Genomic DNA, 11,955 nt, shown 5'->3' on the forward strand with positions numbered 1-11,955 from the left:
AGATGTGAAACAACAAGAGCTGATGTTTGAGTGGCAGAAGACAGAATGCCTTTATGCACTGGCCAGCAGTGCTGAAAAGGAGGGGGACTTGGGAGCTGCTGGAGCAGCATAGCAAGTAGGGGGATATAAGCCAGTGACCCCTCTGTTTTCATCCCAAACCTATAAGAACGCTGCTCTGTCCTACTTTCTACTCCAGCAGATTTCTCTGAGACAAGTGAATTGCCTAAAGAGCTCAAATTGGACAATTTTGTGGAAGAAACACTGGCAGCAGTGTGCAAAATAGCACTGTGGGCTGTCCATTCTGCTTGTCTTACTGTGTCCAGCTCCTGGAGAGTGGTGAAGAGAGAGGGCAGCCTGAGCAGTTCACTGAGGCAGTCACAAACATCTTTTGGAAGAGTTATTTTCCCCAGTGAGTGACCAGCTTATATAATACAAGCTTTTCAGATAATGGTCATTTTAGTAATGGTTAAATGTATAAAACTAGCTCTGGCTGGGGTTAGTTGACACCACCCAAGCAGATCTGTCCTCAGCAGAGGTGCAGCACTGTATGTGTGCACTTGGGAATTGGCACATCTTTCTGTGTAAGGTTTGTGGGTCTTGATCTCCTGGTCCTGATTTTCTGTTTCCTGATGTGTTTTGTGGGGAAGGCAGAGGGAACACATATGCTGCCATCTCATCAGTGCTTGGGACCAGCATACAGCTGCCTTTTGCTTTGGATACTGGACTCACTGGGCTGTGACAGTTCTGTCCTGTATAATCACATCTTTGTAACTACCTCTATTTCTACAAACCCGAGAAAGCAGTTTCACATCAGACTTTTACTCCTTTGGCTGAGAGGAAATATCTGCCAAAGGAAAACATGAGTATTCCATGTCTCTCTGAGAGAAAAAAAAAAAGGTCTTTGGAAAAATACTGTAAGTACAATAAGGCAGCTTGTTATTTACACTTCATCTGTTCTATTCTATTCTAATTATGCTAAGAAATAGGCTGAAACTTGCCTGCCAGACCTGTAGAAGAGCTCGGATTTGACCTGTCCGGGGAGAGGGCAGAGCTGGCACACACTGCTGGTGTATAAACAGCACGGAATTTGCTTAAGCTGGGCTGCTGTAGAGAAAACGGGTTCTGACATCTGAAGAGAGTGATTTTGCCTTTCTCACAGATGTACTTACCTCGGAGTAGCTCCCGGGAGTGCAACTGCGTGGAAAAGCAGCACGTCAGAACACAAATTGTGTCATGCAGCCCAATGACTGCAGAAGATCCCGGCTCGGAGCTGGCCTGGGGGTATAAAGCTGGCTGGAGGAGCAAAAGTAGCGGCGAGCTGAGCGGGAGAGAAGCACAGTGCGGGAGGCAGGAGCATCTCCCCGCTCCCTGTGCCGTGTTCGCAGCTCCGGGGCTGAGCGGGCTCTGCTCTGCCGAATGAGCAGAGCGGAGTTCCAGAGATGTTATCCTGCTTTGTCTGGCTCACCCTGCCCGACTTGGTTAACGCCTTTGTGACCCCAGGAGAGCTGCCCCTCAACGGGAGCCTGGAGAAGGCTTTTGCGGTCCCGAACGTGTCGGGTTTGTTCCCCTGGGATAACGAGAGCCTGGCCGAGTGGCGGAGCTTTGTGGAGAGGAGGCGGTCCGGAGCGGAGTCGCAGAGCAGCGCGGTGAAAGCCCTGCTCATCGCGGCGTACTCCTTCATCATCGTCTTCTCCCTCTTCGGAAACCTCCTGGTCTGTCACGTTGTCATCAAGACGAAGCGGGTGCACTCCGCCACCAGCCTGTTCATTGTCAACCTGGCCGTGGCCGATATCATGATCACCCTCCTCAACACGCCCTTCACGCTGGTAAGAGATGTCTGGACGCCCCAGCCCCGAGGGAAAGGGAGCACCTCAGCCTTTCTCAGACTTGCTGCAGCCGGGGAGGGGGGGATGCGCCTCCACAATCCATCCCAGGACCAAAATCCATTTCTCTGGGCCTCACAGTGCTATAAAGGTGCTCTGGTGGCTTTTCCTGCTTTACACTGCTGTAAGCAGTGTGTGGATGTTCTGCAGATACCTGTCCACTCCAAATTACAAATTACAAACTCCAATGTATTTTTCTTCTCTGATTCCTGTAATCTAGTTGAAGATCAGAAATTACCCATTTGTTAAAAGTGGTCCTGATAGTACTTGAGCAATAATAACCTTGAAGTGATTGCTTAGTACTTTGTAGCATCTGATTTTTTTTCCCTTCTTTTTTCTAAAGCACTTTGAAAGCAATGCTGTAAATCTCTTGAAAAAAATAAATGCTCAGCATCGTTTAAGAAGCTGTTTTGAAAAGTTGTAGTTTCCTTGAAGTGAGATAAGATGTACAGGTCAGCCCTATCCCGTAAGGAGGGATTAAAAGGAAGAGCAAATATACTGACTCAATAGTGAGGCTGCAGAAGGACACACTGTAAATAAAACAGAACAAACATCTTTGGTTCTGCACTGCTGTATTGTTCTGGAGGATATTGCCAGGCCACTGAGCAGCAGTAACCTACCTTTTCAGGGTTCAGAAGCCAGAAAATTACACAATTATACAAAGAACCCGCTATCTTATAAGTGTCCTTTACACACACGAGGAATTGTGTACTGGAGGTGTACCTATAATAAACAGTTGTGAGGTGCACAAAACTAATGGTCTTGTTTTTTAGGCTCGTTTTGTGAACAGTACCTGGATCTTTGGGAAGGGGATGTGCCATGTCAGTAGGTTTGCACAGTACTGCTCCCTCCATGTCTCTGCCTTGACTCTTACAGCCATAGCTGTGGACAGGCACCAGGTGAGCCTTCTCTGAAGCAGAGAGATGGGAAGCTTGGGAGGGCATAAGTAAACTGAGAAGGGATGATCCCATGCCTTTTCCCTTTCAGCTCCCACAGTACCATAAGATTCATGAGGAGCTAACAGGGTAGGGGGGCAGTTCTTGCTGTCAGAACAGTTTCAAACCCACAGCAAAATAGGAGGTATCCATTGCCTTGCTATCTCTTCTAGTTGAGTAAAGGGAGCTTTTATGCAGTAGATAATCCAGTAGCTCTCAAACAAGGAGAAAGATTAAGATCCTGATAGGAATTGATGTGGACAGCTCTCCTTTGGGGTGGCTTGTCCAGCAGCAGGGTTGTAAGGGCTATCCTAGTTAACTTTCACAGCTCTATCTCCTGATGTTCTGGGATGTCCCACTTCCTGTTACCCTGAATACTGGAGATCTGACTGTAGCACACTGCTGTTGGCCACAAGCAGAGCTGTGGCTTGCTGTTGATAATGGGCTTAAAACTGGGGACAGTTGGGTATTATCAACTTGGAGTCACCCAACAATCACACAAAACTGTTTACAGTTGGCATTTGCTGCTAGAAAGATTGTTTTCAGAAAATGCACTGACTATCAGAAGCGTTCCCATGGAGGCCCAGCTAAACCCTTTGGTTCTTTGGGTCACTCATACTGAAGAGTTTGAAACTTTTTTCTCCTCTTTTTTTTTCTCTCCTAGGTTTTCCCACTTAGATGAAAGTACTGAAATTTGAGGGTAGGACTAGGATCTGACTTGAGCCATATTTAATGGTGTTAAAATTCAGGTTTTCATGTACAGCTTACAGTCATTGGGAGCTGGGTGAAGGCTGTACTGCTTGCATGCTAAATTACCACATTAAGTAATAAATTTAAGGCTGGAAGATTGTACAGAAAAAAAAAGAAAAAAAGTGTGATTTTTTTTTCCCAGAAATGTCATTTTGGGTTATTTTGCACAGATTATAATGCACCCCCTGAAACCTCGTATATCTACTGGAAAAGGAGTTATCTACATCTCTATAATCTGGATCATGGCAACTTGTTTTTCCCTACCACATGCTATCTACCAAAAGCTCTTTATCTTTGAATACAGGTAAGGACATGCTTTACTTTCCTCCACAGTCTCCCTGGAGGCCAAACTGAGCTGTCATACTTTGGTATATTTTACTGAAAGCCTTGAGAATATGTCAAGGTCAGCCAAATATAGATCTAAACTACAATTTTCATCTGATTCCTTTTGCAATGTCTGATTTCCTGTCCTTTTTATTTTTAAATATTTTCTCTTTATCCTGTCCCACTAATCACACAAAACAGGCTAAGAAATTAGAGGATCTGGCTTGACCTTTACTTCTATACACTGGCATTTTATGCCATGTACAAATCTGACCTGTTTGGGCAGACCAGAAATGGGAAACAAAAAGCCCAACCAACCAACCAACCAACCAACCAACCAAACACTCACTAAAACCCAACAGGTTTTAATCTACTCTCTAGCCCTAGGAAAGTAGATAAATCTGCCTCAGCTGTCAAGAGTCTTAGTACTTGGAAAGTGCTGTAATGAGGGAAAGGTCATTAATATGTACCGAGACTGTGTTCCTATTTGCCAAAGGACAGAAAATAAAACCTGCTTATGTGCAGCTGGAAATTTTGTAATTGATGGAATTCATAAAATTATCATAAGGTCATGAATGCCCATAAGAAATTATCATCACATTGCTCACTGGCTGCTCCATGTCTCAAGTCCTTGAAGAGCAGAGCTCTGCTCAGCTGTGACATTTGTGAGATAAACACAGTGTTTGCTTTCAGGCCCCATGGCAGCCCTCTCCCAGCTCCTTATTTCTGATGTTCTTATCCACGTGCCTGGCCACATGTGCCTCTCATCCTGTCCCATCTCTTGATTTGCAGTGAGGATGTTACCCGGTGCCTGTGTCTGCCAGATTTCCCTGAGCCTGCTGACCTCTTCTGGAAGTACCTTGATTTAACAACCTTCATTTTGCTCTATGTCCTGCCCCTTCTGATCATCTCCGCTGCCTACGTGACAGTGGCAAAGAAGCTCTGGCTGCGCAATGTCATCGGGGACGTCACCACCGAGCAGTACTTTCTCCTTCGCAAAAAGAATAAGAAGACCATCAAGATGCTGATGCTCGTTGTCGTCCTCTTCGCAGTTTGCTGGTTCCCTTTGAACTGCTATGTCGTGCTTCTCTCCAGCCAGACCATCCACACCAACAATGCCCTGTACTTCGCCTTCCACTGGTTTGCAATGAGCAGCACCTGCTACAACCCCTTCATCTACTGCTGGCTCAACGACAGCTTCCGATCGGAACTAAAGGCTTTGCTCAACATGTGCAGAAAACCCCCCAGGCCCGTGGAGCAGAGGCTTCCCTCCACAGTCCCATCCTACCGACTGGCTTGGGCAGAAAATGACAACTTCAAGAGGCTGCAGGCCTCCCATGTCTTTCCACCATCCTCCACCATCCAGTCAGGAAAGACAGATATCTCTGCAGTTGAGCCAATAGTAGCTGTGAGCTAAACAGTGGCCTTGGACTGCACATAGATTTGGCTAGAGATAAAATGGTGGGAGGATATGGAGCCCTGGCCATACAAAAGGTGATAAAACCAAGAAGGAGGTTCTGCAGGAGGCAGTATGAAAGAGCTGCATGTGTGATGCAGACCGATGACAATGGTGTAGAGACCCTTGAGGCAAGAAAGTAAACTCTTCCTGGGGAGGAACTTTTGTCTTTGTCAAGGTGCCTTTGGACTGGCTCACAGGATGGGATTCTCTGCATATGTGTTGCTGTTACCTGCATGACTTTTTAGAACTAGGACTGTGTGTGTGTTTTGCTGGTACTTAAACAACAGTCTCATCACATCAGATCTCCCTTCCCCTTTTCTGAGTCTCCTTGTAGCAACATGGAAATGGCTGAGATGTAGGATCTAAGATCCATTGCAACTAGGTAGGAAAGCATCTTTCCTCAACTGGGGTCTGAAAAGTCAAGACCTGTTTGGAGGAAATGAACAGATCTATTCCTTTTTTTTTTTTTTTTTTTTTTTTGGTGAAAATACACTTAGAGAAGTGGAGGATATGATAGACATTGATAAACAGGAGTCTCTTACATCACAGGAACTTTTAATGTTAGATTTGTAAAAGAGTAGATGCCTGTTCATCAAGTAAGTAGATGGTTTTTCTTCAAATAGATAACCAAACCCAAAAAACATACAAAAAATTGGACATGCCATTCACAGTTGGATGATGGATAATTAAATGCTACTGTGGAATTGGACTAGAACCAATTCCATTGTCAAGTCGCAGCTAAAGGATCACAGTTTGACTTTTTAACTTGCCTTTGAATATTGCTCTCTGACTCTGTAAAGCACCTGTGTACTTGTCACTTCAGACATTTGGTACATTTCATTCCACCTAAAAAGTTAGTTTTCTGGAATCAGTTCACAAATGAACTGCTTTGAGAGAAGAGATGGTATCTCTGATAGCAAGTAATAAAAATGGAACATTTGTCTGCAACTTATCCTTTGGTGATTGTACAAGTTTGGTGCATTTAAGAATAGCTGAGATGTGTCCTATTCAGAGTGGCTAAGAAAATACACAACTGCAAGTGTCTGAAGTAGATTTCAGAGCTTAATGTTCTTAGCAGAAGAAAATATGGGTTTGAATGACAAAAAAATGGTGTTCCACAAACTCTACCTTATATTGCACAGAAAACAATACCTTCTTGTGCTGTGGAAGTTAGCTTGAACATCACACCAGGGTGCCCCCATTCCATGTTTAACTTGCAGCCTTCAGCAGTGAAGTCAGAAAAATCTTATTATAAATGAAAAAAAAAAAAGGTGAAGCTGTTTGTTCTCAGTGTCCTGTAATAAACTTACAATTCTGAAATAATTTTAAACCTTGTGCAGGGTTTTCACACCTCAGTATTTAAAGAGACATTACAGCTAACCTGCCCTAAGTGGTTATCAGTCTTTCACTGTGAATTCAGTGCTATTTTACTGCCCTTTATCAATGCCTCTGGAAATAGAATATTTTGTATCACTGATCCGCAGTGATACAAGATACAAGAGAAATCTTTTCTTCCGCCTTCTTTGACCCCTTACATCAAGTCCCATTTCCTCCCTCAACACTTGCAACACATCAGCCCCGAACTGTTCAGGGAGTTGAATTGGACGATCATTGTAGATCCCTTCCAAAGGAATTATTCTATTCTATTCTATTCTATTCTATTCTATTCTATTCTATTCTATTCATTTCCAAATTGTGCAGAGCTTGTGAACCATGCTCCCCATTCTGGTAGCAGTAGAATCCAGCACCTTACTAGCAAATAAATCTCTGAGAATGCTGTTCTTTCTGAAGCTGAAGGAAGCATCTTAAGATTCACCATTTTGGGTACAGTTGTCATCCTGCTATGTATGAAGAAATTGCTGTAACTCCAGTAGACAAAATCCTCAAATTCCCATTCAAATGCTGCTGATGGGTCTGAGCAGGGCTCCTGCAGTTACAGCTCTGGATCCTGCATCCCTGCACTGGGTGGCAAACCTTTCTCCTCCAGGCTCTGCTCAATCCTGAATCTGGGCATAAGGGGGGGGATGCAAGAAGTTGAAGCTGTTTAATTCAAAGGAATAGGAGGTATGGATGGATAAAAGGAAAAGAAGAGACAGATCGGACAGTGAGCTTCAGGAGCCTGTCCAGGAATGAGCAGGTGGCTGGTGGCCAGCAGAGGTACAAGTCTCAGAAAGACTTGGACAGCATGGAAGAGGGGGACATGATTAAAGCCCTAGAAATGGTGTCCATGGAAACTGTATATTGTACACTGTGTGTTCTCCAATGTACTTAATGTGGTACAGTGTAATTTCTAACCATTAGCTATTTTTCATTTTGTTCATGTCTGATTTAGGATTCAGGACAGACATTTGGCATTCACCAGTGCTGCTGAAATCAGTGGGGGTTTGTGCTCTGAGCACACAAAGTGCAGTATGATACTAAGTACTCCAAAAGTATTAGACTGTGGCAATTTAACTTGGGCATCCAGGCTTCATGGGTATTTTTAAATTTTACCCCATCTCTCTTGCAGATCAGACGGTTCTTTTAAAATTCTAATACTGCCATGGGTACATAAACTGCATTCAGATGCCATCTTGGTGGGTGTGAAGGGAGGATAATGATAAAAGGAGACACAACATGTACAGAGTGGAGATTAATTTTTCCATTTGGTGTGTGTTTGCCTGCTGTAGCTGGAGTTTTTGATATCTTTTGAATTTGGGAGGTGTTGCACAAGGCACTGAACGGCTGCTCATTGCAGGAGATCTGCATAGCCCAAGAACAGGCGTTTTGTGGGAAAATGAACTGCACTTAGAGAATACAACATCTGGCACATGAATAAAGGAACTCAATTAGGGTTACAAAGGTAAAGTTAATGCTGGCATCTCCAAAACTTTGAGTGGTTGACTCTACAACGTCTATGGTTTAGTATGTTTTGGGTTTTTCTACTCAAAAGTGAATTGTTTTTTGTATTGAAAATACTGCTTTCTTATTTTTCTGTTTCCTAGAAAAATATTGCAACAGGCCTAAGAAAATTAACTTGCAAGTTCTAGGAATTCATGAATATTAATTCTCAGTTTCTAAAAACATTCCTAGTGTTCTATTCATTTTTTTCTGTGTAGAATGATGCAGAGATCTTGCAAGAGAGCAAAGACAGTGCCATATTTCGCAGCTTGTGCTATTCTGAATAGCACTCAGGGGAAAACAAATGCTTGAAACCACTTATTGCTTTTACACATAAAAGGAGGACAATTCTTCGAAGCAGACAGCGATCACGCAAAGAAAAGATGACAAATTTCTCCTGCACAGAAGAAAGAAATCTCAGCTTTGGTTGGTGTTTTTTGTGACTGCAGGGCAGCCCACCTCTTCTCCTGTCAAGTGTGGGATGAATTTCTCCTCTCAGCTGATGGAGATGAAAAGGTAATTTCAGGAATAGTAATTCCATTGTTTCTCTGGCATTTTCAAAGGATATCAGACACCATCTCCAAGCTATCTTTATTTACTTCCACCCTTCTTATAGAAGAAGTGCTGGGAGATTCCAGAGACTTCAAAATCATGGTTTTCTGACAAGTATAAACCTCTAATTTCTTTAATGAATATATTAACTAGCCACCACTAGCTGTTTCAAACATGGTTTTTATCTCTGGAAGGCACTGATCTCTTCTCTCTGGTGACCATTGACACCCACAGGGTGGCTGTGGACTGGAACAGGCTCCCCAGGGAAGTGGTCACAGCACCAAGCCTGACAGAGTTTAAGGAGCATTTGGACAACACTCTCAGGCACAGGGTGTGATTCTTGGTGTGCAGGACCAGAATGATCCTGATGGGTCCCTTCCAACTCAGTATATTTTATTATGGAGAGCCTTAAATATTTGCATATTGAATGTGAAACTTCAGGATGTATTTTGATGCAGTTTGGGTAGATCACAATTAAGACAGTTTGCCTATGAACTGCATAGAAATCATTATTGATCACTCTACAAGACCACGACATCATTGCCAGCTACAGACTTGTCTGTTTGTTCCAAATTTCAGGCTACAGTTGTGCACTGAAGCTACTGAGGAGGGAGCTTATGCTGGCTTAGCAGCAGCTGGATGAAGCTGTGCAGTTCTTGGGTGTAAACAGATACATCAGTGCAGCACTGAGCCATGACCCGTGCATGCACTCAGTTGTTTCAAAAGCTCCAGAGACATCTTAGTCCTCTAAGTAGTCTGACCCAGAAACTGCATGTGGACACACAGAGAGAGCTTTAGAATAGCAGTTTCCCAGGAGACTAACTATTACTCACATCTGCCTTATTCATGAAGCTCTTGAGTGCTGGTGTGAGTGCAGCCAAGTCCCTGCTGACGCAGTCTGCCAGCCTTGTGTCAAACACACCGCCCTGTGAACCCACTGCACCCATGAGAGCACCTGCACCACCCAACAGCCCTGGGAGGCTTGGCTGGGAGTGCCGTGCCTTCCCACAGCCTCGGTGTGCAGTGCTGGTGGCTGCTGGCTGGCTCTCTTATTCCTGATCTTCCTTGTGCCACCGAAAGGGAATGGGGATGGGATCCTCCTCTGCTCTCCCCATCCTGCACAGCCCAACAGAAGGGCAGCCCCTGCTCCTTCCTGGGGATGGCGCAGTGGCCTTGGAAAAAGATTGGGACTGACATGAAAGAAACAGGAATTTCTTTGGCTCGTCCGTTTTTCTTCTGGGTACAGTGATTCCTGTGACTTCAGGGGCTAAGAGTCAAGCACTGTGAGGATTTTAAGACATAATTACATTTTCTTGTAGGCTTCTTTTTTTTTTTTCTTTTTTTTTTCAGTTAAAACCACTCTGATGTGACAGGTCTGTCAGAGGTCACCAGTTTTTAATAATATGAAGCTAAGGGCATGTATCAGGTGTGCTAAAAGCACATCATCAGCCTCTGACGGTACAACACCTGGTGGGATGTGTTGGAGGAACATGTAAGGTGGTGATAATCAATTTGTTATGGTCTCATCCCTAGTGATTTTTGGAAGTTGCTCTAGAAGTGAACTGTTTTTCCAGAATCTGTCTTGAAGAGGTCCTGAGACAGGGCTCAGGAATGATCTGACTCTTCAACAAGGAGGGCAGAAAGGAGCAAACCCTTGAGCTTTTCCCTGGCATTCCTCTTGGGCAGTGCACATTTGATACAAGCAGACAGTAGCCTTAGGCTTTGTTTCTCATCCTGCAGCTCAGATTCCCAGCAGAGAAGCCTTGTTCTCAGCTGTGCATCAGCACTTATTTCTCTCATCCCAACTGAGCTCAGATAAAAGGGGGAAAAGGCAGACAAAGCCCCCAATTATTTTGTTGCTGATGGAGAGATTTCACTGCTGTTGGTTTAGGTACATGAAGTTTGTAAGAGCTCAAGAGCTAAAGCATTTCAAAGGTAGCACAAGCAGAGTGAGCCCAGGCTGTTTTCATCCCTGCACTGCTTACCCAAATACCTTCAAAGGCACCTAGCACTTTCCCTAGACTCTGTGGGGAAGCAAGAATCTGACTAGCATTACACTAGTGATTTAGTGTAATAAGTCAAATATTCCATTATGAAGAAAGCACTCTTCTGAAGCTTCTGGCCACACAGCCTGCATGACAGAAACACACAAACTGCCCCTAACTTACAGCTAGATTTTCATTTGTGCCACTCTCATGTGGTCTGTGCAAAGTGGTACTCAAAAAAAAAAAAAAAAAAAAAAAAAAAAGATTTCTAGAAAAGTTTATTCCCATGACACAGCTTTGATTCTTCCCCCCTTCCGTGACAGACTCATCTGTGCCTCTACTGGGGGTTAAATTGCTCTTACCATCTCCACCTTCAGAAAACCACTCATGTCTTTCTGTTCACAATGTGCAGTCAGGATATTCTTTGTAAATGGGGTTCTAGGCTTAGGCACTAAACTAGTCATCAAAGCTGTTACTGAAACATCCATTGTTCCCAATAAGGAAAAGAAATGGACATAAAATACATTTTTATTCTAAAAGTGACTGACAACACCCAGAGGCAGAAAAACAGCAGGGTACAGCTGCTTTTAGAGGCACACCATCTACTAATGGAATAAACAGTTTTACTTGCTCTCCATAGTTTAAAACACAAGTTTTAAATCTCACAAAAGCCACTGTAAGGCAAAGAGTGTGCAGAGGAACTAGTTGCAACTCTCCTGCATTTAGAGGATTATTAACACCCAAGTGGTGGAGAGAGAAGGGGCAAGAAGGAATGGCATGGACCAAGCCTGAACCTTAATACTGTCATTTTACTTTCTGTAATATTTAAAAGAGGACAGAGGGATGCAGCTGTTTCTAGAAAGAGTGTAGTGATGAAGAGGCTGAAGATGGACTCTTTTCCATAAGGCCTAAATTGGAATTCAGCCCATCTTTTGAAAATGGCAAAACACAGCAGGAGCAGTGTCACTAAAACATAAGTAGAACTGAGCTGGGCAGTTCAGAAACACATCTTAAAACAGGAAGATACAGCTGAAAAGTATGTGCTGAGACCATTGCCAATTTGTAGTGGTAAATTACATAGTGGATATGCTATTTATCATGTGCTGACATTTTCTCAACAGTTTTTCAAGGTTAAACAGATTTTCAACCAATTCATGTTGCTCTGACAATTTTATGAGAAAAAAAAA

At 43.6% G+C, this 11,955-nt stretch overlaps 1 protein-coding gene across 1 annotated transcript; it reads left to right on the forward strand.

Annotated features, from left to right (window-relative positions):
• Positions 1-1,439: 1,439 nt before the first annotated feature.
• Positions 1,440-5,309, forward strand: GPR83 (G protein-coupled receptor 83; the record flags this gene model as incomplete). Its single annotated transcript, XM_083882108.1, has 4 exons — positions 1,440-1,826; positions 2,657-2,782; positions 3,739-3,872; positions 4,685-5,309. The coding sequence occupies 4 exons, from the start codon at positions 1,440-1,442 to the stop codon at positions 5,307-5,309; spliced, it is 1,272 nt and encodes a 423-aa protein (XP_083738234.1).
• Between the last annotated feature and the right edge of the window lie 6,646 nt (positions 5,310-11,955).

This window comes from Zosterops lateralis (genome assembly GCF_965231275.1).
Source record: "Zosterops lateralis genome assembly, chromosome: 2".
In the NCBI taxonomy this organism is placed as follows: Eukaryota; Metazoa; Chordata; class Aves; order Passeriformes; family Zosteropidae; genus Zosterops; species Zosterops lateralis.